General features: G+C 45.0%; 1 protein-coding gene across 7 annotated transcripts in view; it reads left to right on the top strand.

Moving 5' to 3' along the window:
- The window catches only part of GRIP2 (glutamate receptor interacting protein 2), a 276,332-nt gene that overhangs the window by 241,236 nt on the left and 19,966 nt on the right, over positions 1-15,130 (top strand). For all 7 annotated transcript variants that reach the window (XR_003527203.1, XM_027640504.1, XM_027640505.1 and 4 more), the window contains 5 exons: positions 1,059-1,204; positions 1,869-1,949; positions 10,397-10,463; positions 11,277-11,422; positions 11,712-11,856. Coding sequence is in view for 6 of the 7 variants with exons in the window: in XM_027640504.1 (XP_027496305.1) it covers positions 1,059-1,204; positions 1,869-1,949; positions 10,397-10,463; positions 11,277-11,422; positions 11,712-11,856 (585 nt within the window). In the remaining variant the exon portion in view is untranslated. The remainder of the gene's footprint in view (positions 1-1,058; positions 1,205-1,868; positions 1,950-10,396; positions 10,464-11,276; positions 11,423-11,711; positions 11,857-15,130) is intronic.

The raw sequence follows: 15,130 nt of genomic DNA, 5'->3' as shown, positions 1-15,130 counted from the left end.
AAAAGATGTAGTTGTAGCAAACAACTGATAGAGGAGAAGGAAGATGAGAAGATGAGCAGTTTCCCATGGCCAGTCACAGGGAACACAGCAGTCTTGATTTTGCAGAGCCACAGGCCAGCTCAGGTGAGCTCTGGGAGATAACTTGGAGGACCGTTGTGCTGGTGTTGCAGTATATTTAAAAAAAAAAAAGGAGTGTGTATGGATAGTGAACGTAGGAATGTAGTGGTTCATGTGTGAAAAAAACATTGCTTATAAAGATGGGTCCCGAGAGACAAACTGTGCTGTAGCAGTACATCTGTAACGTAGCCTTGCCATCACGTTCTTCTTCCAAAGTGAAAAACCTGCTGATCTCTGTTTCTTTAGAAAGTGGGTCTAAACCAAAAGCCCCAAAGGGTTGGTTGTGCTTATATTGTCAGGTCGTCACATCGGAATAATATTGGCCTTTCGAGGCAGTTAAACAGTATCAATGTACATTTGGCTTCCAGAAATGCAATTAGAAGGGATAAATGCTTATCCAGTTTGCTGAGACATTTTGGTGAGTTTATTGGATTGTAGCTTCAGTATTCACCATATATTAGGCAGAGGAATCTGTACAATTTTCAGTGCTGTTTGTGTTCCAGAGGGTACAGGGGCATGGGAAGAGTCGTGTACAGTTGGATAGGGAAGGAGAGCACATGCCTTTGGTGCATTTATCACTCTTATCTCTCAGCCATGGTGTTGACTTTTAGGAAGATGAGGGTTACTTCTTTTCCCCCCCTGGATGTTGCAGGAAATGTGACCAGAAATGGTTATTTAGGACCAAAGCATGTCTGAACTTTAGAAAACCACAAGGGTTTGCTTCCTTGTGCCCTTCCAGGGATGCTGGGACAGACTTTGCAAAATGAGTTATTTTCTCTTTGGGACCACTTCTGCAGGATTTGTCACTACTTTGTGTGTCTCGTAACAGATTGGCCTGGCAAAAGTAACTCATGGCTGGTTGTGGGGTTGTTTTTCTCCTCCTTTCCTCTTTTTCCTTGCCTCCTTGTTCCCATTCCCTCTTTTCCCACTGTGAACTGCAGGTGTGGGCTGCTACAGGTAGGAGACAGAGTCCTTTCTATCAACGGCATCGCGACTGAGGACGGGACCATGGAGGAGGCCAACCAGCTCCTGCGCGATGCCGCGCTCACCAACAAAGTGGTGCTCGAGATCGAGTTCGACGTCGCAGGTACGTTGCCAAAGGAATTGCTGCTCATCACTACCAGCAGGACTCTTCCAGTGCCTTTGCTGACCTGTAGGAGGGACTGTATTCACACAAATATGTGAGGTTTCTGCTAGAGCTCACAGGGAAGAGTGAGAAGCCCTGTGAGGACCTTTTCCATTTCTTCTTGTTCTCTGATGTGCACCAAGATGGAAGGTTTTTCTTCTGATCCTTTCATAAATGTTTTGTCTTCACCACTTGGCTGAGATAAGCCTAAGGAGCAGATGAAGAGGACACCTGCACTTCAAATATTGGCCCATTAATATGAATAATATTTATATTAATTTATGGCCTTGAAGCCAGGAGGGAGCCAAAGCTAATGGCTGCGGGTAAAGTGCAGCTTTGTATTAAAAAAAAAAAAGGTTTAAAGTTTTTTCCTTTTATGTTGATAGAGATGCTTCAATCTCAAAATTCATCATGATGTGAGCACTTCACTTGATGTTCAGAGCATGTATTTTTTATGAGAATCCAAATTTCAACCTTAAGTCCACAGGGCCTCAGATAACCTTATTTGAACCAACAGAGCAGAGCTTTATGGGTGTGTTTTCTTCGTTCTGAAGAAGCCATCCATGCAACTGAAAACTCTCTTTTTTCTCCTTTTTTCTTTTCTTGTCTGTTTTTGGTTTTATAGAGTCTGTCATACCCAGCAGCGGTACTTTCCACGTTAAATTGCCCAAGAAAAGAGGCGTAGAGCTTGGAATTACAATCAGCTGTAAGTATTGCTCAGTCTTGCACTAGCAGCTGCAAGAGCTGTTGCTTTCCACCCTGGTACATCAGAGGGCCCCAATGGAGAGAGAGAAGATTATGTGGGGTTTCCATAGCCCTCTCAGTGCTCGTGGTTTATCCCAAACTGAATCAGATGTGTGATTCCTGCCTCCATGAGCTGGTGGCTGCAGAGAAAAGTAGCTACCTGAAGGGTTGGGGCAAAGGATGTTTTTCAATGGATCAACTGATGTGTGTTGCAGACTAATACTATATTATTAGTAATATTATTTTTATTTCCTTGTTCACAGTTGTATTATGTTCTTTTAAAAAAAGAATTGCCTGGATATGGTGAGACCTTTAAAGGGAGAGGTGGAGGAGGAGAGCAAGTGAGAGGTGAACCCACAGCTTGAAGGGTGGAGAGGGGAAACTGCCAAGAGGAGGGGGAGAAGGAGCATGAAGAGGATGATGTGTCTTACAGGGGGGAGGAAGGCACTTTAAGGACAGGAGGGTGCTGGGCAGAGTTTGCCAGGAATTGTTGCACTGAGTAACTCCAGCCATAGAGGAGGAGATCCGTGTGCCAGGATTTGGTGTGCTCTGAGAGAACGTGACAAACATTTTTCTTTCTTTTCTCTCTTCTCACTCTTGATTAATTATCTTTGTTTCTCCTCTGAGTTTTTCATTTAAAGACATTTTGGCCTTTTTGGAGAGGATGCTGTAGGGGGATGATATAGGCATATCTATCCCAAATTTCTAGCTGTCTTGGAGTCTTGTTATGCCTGGCATCAGTGAATTTTTGCCTTATGGCAAATCCAAGCAGGTCTCAAGTCTTTCATCCCTCTTTCACTGTTCAGGGTAAACAAAGTTGAATCATCTCAGATTTGCCATGACCAGGACTGCCACCACCTCCCATCTGAAACAGAGCAGCTTGTGAGACTGCAGTAATGGGATCTCGTGTCTAAGCCCTCAGGAGCATGGACCCAGCTGTGTCTGGAGAATGGAGTCACAAGGGACACTTTAAAACTAGATTTCATTAAAATAGATAAGCTATTTGTAATTACCTCTTGACATTTACAGTATTAGTTAGCAAGTTAATTGGAGGTGTTCTGGTCTAAGTGGGACGATTCTCAGGAGTGACTTGAACGTCAACAAGATGATGGCTTTGCAGCCTGTAATATTTCTTCTCCCTCTTCTCTGCTTCCCCTATTTGTACCGTGAGGACAGTCCTGAGAAATAACAGCACAGTATTTAACATTTGGCTTGGTAGCAATTACTGTCTGAAGACATCAAAGCGCTTTCTGAAGGCAGCAGGGTGTCCATAGTGGCATTTCACTGGCGGGGGAGCAGGGAACAGTGCAGCCTGTGCTGGGTTCCAACCTGCTGCCCTGCCCACTGCCTTGGCATTCCAGTCTCGGGTAGCAACCTAGGACAATGGATCTGGTAGCAAAAAACTTCTGGCTTGTGCAAGGCCAGGATTTTACTCCTTTCAAGTGTCAAAGTTTAGTTTGTGTCTGGGGCTGGAGAGCTAAATTCGCCTGGGAGTTACTTGGAAGAATTAGATTTTATTTGTGAAGTCTCACTTTAATGGGATCTGCTTCAGATGTGCATTTACACTTCAAATATTTTTTTGTGTTGGAAAGGTTTTCATTTGAAATTTGTTTAAAAAATTGATTTCACATATTTTTTTGAAATCACCACTAATAACAAGAAACTGACCCCTGGGTTTTAAATAGATGCTCATTATCCAACTACAAAGCAGTTTTTTGACACTATAAAAGATTTGATCTTTCTGATTGTTGAACATGTTAACATGCAGGACATTGTTCAAGTAATGCATACACAGAAACTTAAAATACATTTCAGTCCTTTGCTGAGTCAAAGCCAAAATTATATTTACAAATGGAGCAAAAGACAGGCACCCAGAAAATGCAGTGACAACGATGAAATGCTAGCTGAATCCTAATTCTGTTTTCATACATTAGTCTGTATAAGCCTATGTCCACATGACTCTTAGCAAATCAGATCATCGTTTTGTCACTCTGCCTCTGACCAGGCAGATAAATATACCAGTTTCAAATATTAGAACCAAAGTAAGCAGCCTTATGTTAAGTGCCTCCTGCAGAGACATGGGGTGCATGCAGGAGTGTGATGCAAGCAGCAAAAGAAAAGAGGTAAAAATAACTCTTCTCTGTTTTGCTCAGTTCCTTTCCTCCCAGTTCTGCTGATTTGAATGCTTGTATAGATCTAGAAACAGTTTTTACAGCTTTCCTTCTGGTATGGAAAAGTATATTACAACTGCTTTAAAGTAGGGGGCTTGGTTTACTGGCCTCTTAAGTTGGATTTCTGTTCCCTACTTGGTAAAACTGGGGCAGCTTAGGTAAATGACAAGGTAGAGGGGTCAGCAAAAGACCTTCTGCACTGTTGTGGCCACAGAATTGGGTTTATTCATAACCTTTGTGGTCTGGCTGTGCTGCAGATGTAAGATGAGTTGCTTTCCTTGAGTTTTACCTCTGGGCTTTGGCTGGCTCATCTGTAGTTAATTCCTCTGCCTAGGAAGGTTTGCCTCTGCCTTCTTACACGGGCAGAAAGTGTTACGACCTCATCAGAGGAGCACTACAGAAATAAATGTGATCAAGTTCTTGCTGTGCTGTGGCTCTCAGAGCTAATTCGGAGATGGACTAAGTAAAGGGGGAGAGAGCAAGGATTCGTGATGGATGTGTTGGAAGAATTCATGTAATGGAGCTGACTGCAGGAGAAACCATAAATCTGCTGGAAATGCTCATAAAAGGGCTGAAAACCCAGGAGGTTTGTGTATGAGGAGGGCAGACTGCTGATTCTGGGATGAATATACAAAGAGGGGCTGTGCTTGCTCCTGGTAGGGGCAGATGTTTGCTGGGGGCATTTAATCTTCTCAGAAGTCTCAGGGTTTTCCAGAAAGAGAAGGCTCGGGCTGAGTGAGTCCCCAGTTGTGGTCTGTGAGCATGGATAGTTTTCTTCCTTCTGCTCACAGTGTGGCAAAGGAATGCAGCAAGTCAAGGTGCGTGATGGAAATCCATACAAATAGCACTGTTTCCCCTTCCATTTCCCAAAGGATGAATAGAAAATCCAAAGGGTGAGTCTCTCACTGACTGTGCTCTGTATTTCTGAGGGACCTCAGTGCCCTCAAGCCTCATGTCAGTCTCCTACATGTGCTAAATGAAAAACACTGAAATTGCTCCGTGTGCGCTGCTCCATGCGCTTCGTCCAGGGGTGAGGGGACACGAGGTCAGCTAAACTGCTCTCCTTTTTTCCAAACTCCAGTGTCTCGGCCTCTATCCCAGGGAGAAGGGCAATTTTCTATAAAACAGCTGCTCTGACTGAAGAGCAAAGTGTGCTCCTTTTTGCTTTGAGACCTGTGCAGACTCTGAAACTCACTTGCTTGCAAGGGACCTCTGAGGCTCTGAATGGTGAGGTTGCAAAGATGTGCAAACTGAGAGTTTGACAAAGGGATGTGAAGATTTGACTCTTGTTAGCCTGAACTACCATCTCCATTTGCAGAACACATGCCTCAAATGCTCTCATCTTGCTGGCTGAATTTAGTTCTAATGATACTGTTATGCCTTTGTAGGTTTTCTGTAAATTTCTTACAAATTAAAATCTCCAACAGCGAGAAGCTAATAGTCATGTATTCTTTTTCGTTCAATACCTGACCTCTTAAAATAAGATATGGATTTGTTATTAGCTGCTGGAAAATGATAGTTGATTGCTTTTTGTGTTGAGAGGGTATTTTTTTTTCCTGTCTCAAATATCTTCTCCAAGGGCTAGTTGTGACATTCACCATAGGGTACAGGTGTGTTGATGTTGCTGTTCAAAGAGATACTGAAATTACTATTCATTTTAGATATGCATTAATGCTTTATATAGCATGTTTATCAAATTGCCTTTCTATATCTTAACAAATCAATTCCTGTGCCCTTGGTGTGAAGTACTGCAGATAAGGAAGAGGCAGTATATCCGCTTGCAGGTGATAAAACCGGAATTTGGGTAGATAGATAACTTCGATTAAGTCGCTTAAGCAGTGTAATCACTGTCCTAGTGAGAAGATGGATTTGTGAGCTGAGCAAATCTAGTTTTGCTGGTGCTGGATTAGCCTGTGCCCTGCCACCAGCCTGGCAGAGCGTGTCCACAAGAGGCAGCGAGCTCGGCACAGCCTGTCCTATCCCTCACTCACACAGCAGCTTCAGCTGAGATTTGCAGCTGATTCACTCTGGTGCTTTTATCCAAGTGGGATATTCTGATCTGGTTTTGCCACCTGGAGATTGGGAAAGGAAGTAGATCTGTGATGGGGCAGATATCCTGCTGGAGGCACTGATAATTTATGCACCTGCTGCTAAACTTAATGAATGGTAGAGGAAAAAGTTTGGTACTGAGAATCTGATTTTCACTGCTGCTTTTTGTAATCAATTCTGATTTGTTTTTTTCCTCTTTTCATTCCTTAGCTATCCTGAGATTATTTGGTTTCTGATTTTGTTTGTTATTTCCAATTTAAGAACGCTTTCTTATTTGAAAGCTTCTTATGGCAGTATTGCAATTTCTTTAATTACACACTGGCAGAGTGTTGCTTTGGCTTAGTCAATAACGAAGGGCATTTATAACGGGTTGATGCCTGTGAAATATGTGCTCATGCTCCTTGTAGGGAATAATTTACCAATACAAGTCATTATGCATTCTGTTAAAAACACAAACCGGACACGTGTTCCTGGCCTCATCATCCATCACAGCGTAAACACCGAGCGAGCCAGAATCCCAGCAGAGGTGGTGAGAGGCTGAAAGCAATTTATAAAAAGTAAATAACAGTATTGATCAATTCACCTTTTTATCACTGTCCTGTCACCACCGCCAAGCAGTGTTTTCGTTTGGAGTTTCTCCCCCAACACATGCTTCTACCTTCAACAGCTGTTGATTTATGGAGCTTTCTCTGGGCCACTGGAGCAGTTTTAAGCTTATCTTTTGTACTGGTAAACCCACCAAAAATACAAATGTATCTGAAAAAGAGTCTGTTTCCACCTGAAGTGGTTTGCCCTGGCGAGTGGAGGCCACAACCAAAATGCCTGCTGAAAGCATGCTTGGGTTTCTGCACACCAGCTCCTGCATTTGTGCCTCGATCAATCTCTTCCCCTGACTTTCTTTGCTGCCATGTCCATTTCACATACTGGAAAGCAAGACCCAGAGGCAAGGTTGGGTGTCCAAACCATGTCTTCCTGCAGCATAGTTACCAAGGCAATGTCCTTTGAAGGGAAATAACCACATTAACAGCAGAAATGAATGGATAAAGAGGCTTTATTCTCCTGTGCAAGTGTCTTAATGCCAAAGACCACAGCCCTAATAAAATTGTAATGTAGTTTAAGTGGTGTTTTTTTAATTGCAGGCAAATTGGAAATGGTTTATCCAACCATATCCAACCCTAACCCTCACTGAGGATCTGTGTATCTAATGGCTCTGGCCTGGACTGAGCCACCACTTCAGTGAAATTGCAGCTTTCTCACCTTTAGACAGGCAGTTGTTACACAGAGGGACATTGTCACCTGTGTGAGTGGCCCAGGATGGTTAAAAATGTGGGTCCCACGAGTGGTCAGGGCAACCTGATCCCAGTGGATGGACAGAAAGCCCATCTGGGTTCTCTGCTGGAGTGCCAGGAAGGGCTTGGGAGCTTTAGGGCTTTAGGCTTGGGAGCGCTAAAGGTGAATTAATGGAGTTAGTGGCTACTAATTTTTAGAATGAACAGGAAATGACTGTTTTGTACTGTGAGATTTCATTATCTTAATTTTGTATCTTACACCTTTTGAGAGAATGGTTATTCATTAAGTCTCTTTAACTTACCCTTCACTCTTGATGGTCTTTGTATTTTACAGTAGGTGATTATGCAATGTGATGATGCCCCATACCTGGAAGTGTTCAAGGACAGTTTTGATGGGGCTCTGAGTAACCTGGCCTAGTGGAAGGTGTTCCTGCCCATGGCGGGGGGTTGGAATGAGATGATCTTTAAGGTCCCGTCCGACCCAAGCCATTTTATGGTGATTCTATGATGATTATTTAAAACAGAGGGCTACCATTTATTAAAGTTTGGGTGCTCTGTTGGTAGGGACAGTTGTATGCAGTTGAACATGGCTCATCCATTTAACTGATGTCTCAAGAAAATCGATTTTGAGAGCAAAACTTGAAGAAAACCCCACAAACAAAACCCAGGATGATTTCCCCTTAAAACTTACTTTGTTTCCTAATGGACAAAGTACTTGGTTTGTTACCCATGCTTCTAATATGGGAAGCTTTTGCTGTGTTCAGTGCTGACACCAATTGTGGAGCTGCAGAAGGACGAGGTCTCATTCTCTGCTCAGAGACTGACTGTGGGCAGGATCCCTCCATTTGTCTCAAGGCTTGCAAGGCAGACGCTGAGGTAGACATAATTTCTGCAGAGCTTGAGTCATGTTGTTGTCTATACTTCCTTGCTTTCTTTCTTTTTTTAATTCTTTTTCTCCCTCTTTTTGAGTGTTCATGGTTTCTGGACACGTCATTCCAGCTGTGGCTGTGCCAGGTTAGAGATGACCATCCCCAATCTGCCACCAGGACTGTGGAGATCCTCCCTAACCCCTTTCTGTCACACTACCTTTGCTTTGAAACGAGTAAACAAACCTTGCAGGGAAAAGTATTTTTGCTAACCTGGATGGTTTCGACAGAACCAGGCTAGGGAGTGATTAAACATGCAGCAATGCCATCCTGACCCAGGTCTCAAGGTGTGCTCACAGGGCCTCCCCTCACCATTGCTCAGACCACCACATTGTACACCTCTGTCAGCAGCAAATACATTTCCTATACTGAAAAAGAGAACAGCAATAGTTATTGCAACAGTAATTATCAGGGTGTCACATCTCTATCCCCTGTGCTGTTAGTCCATGGTGTGTGGTCTTCCCAGTCAGCATGTGGGTTTCTGCACCCCATCCTTCCTTCCCACTGTTCAGCTCTGCCCCGTGTGTGTGGTTCTATCTGCAGTCTGGTCCGTGCTGTGGACAGGTTGAATACAGGCACAAACCCTCAGTGAATCTCCACAACGCATTCCCTTCTTTTCGATCCATGTCCGGAAGCTGAACATGAGTGTCCTGTCCAAAATTGTCTGGCACCACACTCCAGTAAGACATGAGGAAGACAATTTCTCCAGGCTCTGTACCATTCAGCAGTTGCATTGCTGGGACTATTATAAAATCAGTCACGATCTGCTCTTCGCTGTCTGACCTCACTTTGATACTGAGCCCTGCCACATCTAAGACTGGCTGTCTTTTTGCTCTGTTCAGTACAGAAGGTTTAGCTATTTCTGGGACAGGGTATCCTTAAAGGTGTTGGGTTAGCGCATATGTTTTTAAATCTCATAAGTGAATGTAAACAACAGAAAAATCTAGAGCAGAGAGGATGGTAAGTACGTATTATGTCTGACTTTCTGGGTGCTCTCTAACTGCTGCTCAGGCAGGTGGATCTTTATGTAGTTGGTGCCACGTGCCTCACAGATATTTTAATCTCTGACCTGCACCTGATATGTTCAGATGCTGTGAGTGTCTTCCTTCCCACACAGTTTTTGTGAGAAGCTGAGAAGCTCTGTCAACTTTAAATGAGGCAATGCAATTCCCATAGCAAGGGAGGAGGGAGTGATGCGGAGTGGAAAGGATGCTCTTGGCGTATGTTTGGTGTGTGGATGACAAAGAGGTCAGGAGGGGTTCGAGTCATAAATCTCTCTTGGGTTTCTCGGGAGAGCAGCAGGTCTTGCAGGCAAATTTGAAAATGCAAATGCTCCCAGAGATGCATACTCACATCTCTCGTGGGCTGAAAAAGTTATCAGGGTCGGGTAGGAGAGAAGAGTTGGAAACCACCTCCTCCAGCTCTAGCACAGACCAGCCCTTATTCATCCGGTTGTATGATAAAGTGGCTTAGGGAGCTGAACCAGCTGGAAAACAGTGCTTTGTCTAATTTTTCCTGGTTAATTTTCAACCTGGAATGTCCCAACCCACTTCAAGAACACAGAAATGCTTGTAATTAAGCACAAGGCTGTGCTGGGTGCTCTCTAGCAGCAGTGCTAATGTCTGACTGCTGCCACAGCCACTGGCTCACTTGCCTCATGTTCAAGGTGTAGGTGACTAACTGTTTGACAGTGCTGGAATTGGGCAGTGCCACCCTCTTGCTGCTGGATACCCCATGTCCTCCCTTCAGGAGGAGTGCAAAGAGAACTAACATGGGCAAAGGGCAACCAAACAACTTTTGCAGGGATTTAATACTTTTTTTTTTTGGTGTGACTTCCAGAGTTTAAGTGTGAAGCATTGTTTTGTGAAGGGGATATAAATCCGCTCTCCTTACGTCTCCTTGTCCCCCTTAACCATCCTTGTCCTGGACAGCAGACTCTATGCCAAGCTTTGTGGCCATGTGTCTCTCTTGCAGCTGCAAGCAGAAAGCCTGGGGATCCTCTGATCATCTCTGACATCAAGAAGGGGAGCGTCGCACACAGGTGAGTGCAGAATTTCCCGTCTGTCAAACCCACTGTAAAATGTCCATCCATGATAGGTAGAATGTCTACCAGAGAAGTAGAATGAAGCCCAAGCAGTAACACTTGGGACTGGATTTTGCCAGCATCCAAGGAAATCTCAACCCTAGAGGTTTGTTTTTGACCACAATAGGGTTTGCAGTAAAACTGTCTGTACTGAAGCAAGTAGAGTTGAGCTAATAGAGAAGGTGGCCAGGGCACTGGTCCAGATGTCTGCTGATTCTCTAGGAGATGGATTTTTAGCATTTAAGAGCATGTGGTAAAGGGCTTCATATATCCCATGAGGTGCTATGGCTCATCAGGTAGTTTGCCATGTCTCAGTTCCTGCTCGGGTGAACAGAGTGAGTGAATTATGGGCACTGGTGGAGAACTGTGCAAATAACTCAGCATTTATTGACTTCACCTCTGATCCCAACACCTCATAGCAAGGCTTTCAGGGGGATTTAGTGCAGTGCATGGCTCATTTCTGAATGCTCACACAGGAGTTTCCGTAAGAGGTAGAATATCTGTCAGTTAAACAACAGGCATTTTCAGTGCTGTAGGTTACCCAGGATGTATATCTAATCTTCCTGCCTGGTTCTGTGTTGATACATGGTCTACACAAACTTCCTCTCTTTAAATTACAGTTGTCCCAGACTCAGTTCATGGTTGTTTCCCAGAAAAGATCAAGGACAGTAAAAAGTTAATATTGCAGTTTCCACTGCAGAACTGAATGTGTTGTGGGATCTGAAAGGCAAATACAAATGTACTTTTAGTTTTCTTTTCCTCTCCATGCAGAACTGGCACCTTGGAACCGGGAGACAAGCTGTTAGCCATTGATAACATCCGACTCGACAATTGCTCAATGGAGGATGCTGTGCAGATTTTAAGGCAGTGTGAAGACCTGGTCAAATTGAAGATTAGGAAGGATGAAGATAACTCTGGTACAGAAATCCTGATGCAAAATGGTGCCAGTCCACTGTAATGACATTCCCAATAGGTAGCGCAAACTAACAAAGATAAGGACTGCTGCTGTCCGGTCACCACTTTCCAATTGATTATAGTCTATTTTTGTTAATCTGCCCTTAAATGATGTCTGGAAGGTTAAAATCCTATTTGGTATGAGCATGGCTGAAGACTTCCAGCTTTTGCTTCTAAGTGCTGCAAGTCTTTGCTGTGACTGCTTTCATATGGGAGACTAAAAAAGTTCAGCATTCCTGTTTTCTCTTTCAGATGAGCAGGAGACAACTGGTGCCATTATCTACACAGTGGAGCTGAAGCGGTACGGTGGCCCCTTGGGAATAACCATCTCTGGGACGGAGGAACCTTTTGATCCCATTGTCATTTCGGGCTTGACTAAACGAGGTCTGGCAGAGAGGTGAGGTTTGGGGGCAGAGTGGTTGAATTGGTTTGAGAACGGGTCGTGAACCGTGCCAAATTTCCCATGCTGTCATAAACTTCTCTTTGGTGTTTTAGCCTGCTGAGAACGAAAGATGCTCTGAAGGTATCATGTGATATGAAGCAGGGTGGTTAGGGCTGTGCTGTTGGGGCAATGGGAGAGGCTCAAAACAAAGCACTTCAGGAAAAGTCATATCCAGTGAGTCAGTTGAATACATATTTATCTGCCCCTCTTCCACAGAGTTACTTCCTGGTCTGAGATTTGCCATGCACCTCTTATGTCAGGAGTGTGCCCAGCCTGCCCATGAAATCACCATAGACTCTGTCCAGGACTCCCCTGTTGCTAAACTGTAGTTTATGGCCTGCTGAAACCAGAGGTCTTGGGTGTCTTCTGACCTGTCCTTGCTGATTACTTAGTCTGTTACATGTGAGGTATCTCAGTGCAGGGCTGGTGTGCCCAAGCATCAGGCATTTATACTGCATGAACGTAGGAGCAGATTTACCTTCAGCCACTGGGGAGGACTGTGTGTGTGCCTGTGTCTGAATATATGTGCATGCGTGGGATTTAAAGGATCAGGACATTCCTGAGAGTATAAGGTGGAACTGAGTCATACACTGTATCTTAATAATCTGTCTGTATGTAGCTGTGACTTGTAAATGGATCATTTCAGCAGTCCTGACTCATGCTTCTCTACGGGTCTTTTTACTTTTTGTTGCCTGACAGGCAGAACAGCAGCAAAAAACCCCAGAACAAACAGGTGTAAAGTGCAAGACCTTGGGGAGGTTTGACTGCAGATCTGGCCTTTTGGTTCTTGCTGTTTCAAGCCCTCACTCTCTCTTAGCTGTGAAACAGCTCAGTGCCTCTTTCTGTGTTGGGTTCTCAGAGCTCTCAACACACTGCTGTGCCTTTGCATTGCTTCCCTTTGGTGCAGAATGCAGAATGTCTGTGTCTCCTGGGAAAGAAGAGGGATGGACTTAGTCATTAGTGATTCTTTTCTTTGAGGATTTTGTATTACTGCCAGCACTGTAGGATTCAATCTTTTTCCCTATGAAATAATAGCCACAGAGTATCCGAGGCTTTTCTGCATAGCAGTTCTGCACTGTACCTGCAGCCCAGCGTGAGAGAGGTTAAGGACAGCCAGCTCAAACACTGTCAGGTGTCAGAAGACAGTCTCGTACCCTTGCTGATCTCATTTCCTTTTGCAGTGCCGTGGCTGTTCCTCCTTCAAACTCAGATACACATTGGTGACTGCTCCGTGGAGAAACGTAGTGCAGGCAGGTGCTGCATTACTACTGAATTTTGATCAGGAGTAGGCAGGCAGTGGGGAAGGAAAAGCCTTGGGAGAAGAGCAATGGAGCTGTTCAGCATGTTCACCGTGGCTGACTAGCAAACAGCAGTGCCTGTGCACAGGAGCAGCCTGGGCTCGGAGCAGCACAGGAATGTCTCGGGGTAACCTTGGCTCCCTGCAGGGAGGGTGAGGAGCGCTGGGATGAAGGCTGACTGCAGGAAAGGTGCATTTTTTTCTCCTGTGAGTAACAGAAGGGAGTGACTTGACCTTGTGAAGGGAAGAGGGGTGCTCCTCGTGTTACCCTAAATTGTCCCTTTCCTGACATCACTACTTTCCTCTGTGTCACAGGCGCCCTTAGCCAGGCTCTGAATGTGGGAGAGGTTTCTGAAGGACAGAGAGCTGGAGTGCAGGACATGTTTCAGCAGCACTGACACAGGGTGGGCCAGATCCCAGCATCTGATAGCAGGAATGCACTGATCATTCTTGGAGAGGCACAAGTGAAAGTCTGTGCTGTGGCTCGGGCTGCTGGCAATGGGGAAGGCAAGGTGTCCTCTAGGATCTGTCACATGCATGTCACAGTGGGTGACAGGCTGCCCAAGCCTTCAGATTCAGATGACTTAGGTTTTATCTTGACCTTGAACATTTTTCTCCTTATAAGTGTCTGATCTTATAGAAACCTACAAAGGCAGCTCAGGTTGTTGGATTGGTGTTGAGCTGTGGCTCTGTCCCGTGTTGTTCTCTGTTTCTCCTCCTTCAGTGCCTGCAGGTGGCTTAAGCCTGTGCTATGGTACTTGTGTTCCTTCTTGAGGAAAGGAGGGTGCCTGAACAATGTTGTTCGATTCTGGTCGAGGTGTAATGGTTGTCCAAGAGCAATTTTGCGCTACCACTGACACTTTAAAGTGCCTGACCAGCCTCCTTTAGTGCGTCCTACTCAAGTAGATGGGAGTGGCTGCAGGAGAGTTTGGTCCAGTAGTGTCCAGCACTAACCCATGTTGGCAGGGAGGAAAAGGGATGATGGCACTACCTGTGTGCCCATGTGCCAAGTAAATCCCTAGCACATGCATGCAGCCACCTCTTCTCCAGTGCTTGCTGGGAAGTGCTTGCAGCCCCTTTTACACCTTTCCACTTACCTGTTGCTTGATCCTACTCTTGCATGTGCCCTCTGAGCAAAAGGGAATGTATAGCACACGCCTCCTCGGGCTGCTTTGTGTTTGAGGTGAAATAAGGACTGTTGGTAGTGATGGAGAGGCACGAGGGTCATAAGCTAGAAACTTGCTTTCTCTGTCACTCCTGCTCAGATTCTGTCTGCTTGTCCTCGCTCGGGGAGCTGAGGGAACTGGACTTTGATTTGCTTTCTCCCCCTTGAAGAAAAACAAGGTCAGAACATGACCTTTCTCTTTAATTGTTTCTGTATTTTTCCCTGCTAAGGGACTTTCACAGTTACTGCAGAGCAGTCATGTTGTTCGGAGGCGGGTGATTGGGCTGATGTCTTGGGTAGGAGGTGTGTCCCTGTGCCGGGTTCAGGAATACAGCAGGAGATCCTCAAATGCTGAAGCACTGCAGTGAGCGAAGGATCGACTGCTGGATAAACTGCCAGCAGTTTAGCTTGATGTTTTTGATTACGTAGATGAAACTTTTAAGAGATATACTTCGGTTCCAGTTTGATCTGTAATTTATTTGAATACACAAGTTTTCCCTGACGGCTGTTCCAGGCTTATTTGGGTGGGACAAGACGGACATCTAGTGGCTGATAGCACCATCGTGGCACTGCCCCGAATACCCCAGGAGCAGCAGAAGCAGAGCCTGAGCAGTCCTGCCCGCTGTTTGGCTGCATTTGCTGAGTTGATGTACTCACAGTGGATGTTCCACAGCAGTATGTCTACAAAAGTTTGCTATTTTGGGGAAAGCCAAGCAGCTCTTTTACCTGCGACAACATATCAAATTCCAGTTCTGCAGGAGCAGCAG

Source organism: Corapipo altera, unplaced genomic scaffold (genome assembly GCF_003945725.1).
Source record: "Corapipo altera isolate COAL_440 unplaced genomic scaffold, ASM394572v1 55, whole genome shotgun sequence".
Lineage (NCBI taxonomy): Eukaryota > Metazoa > Chordata > Aves > Passeriformes > Pipridae > Corapipo > Corapipo altera.
This window is presented reverse-complemented; position numbering and strand designations above follow the sequence as displayed.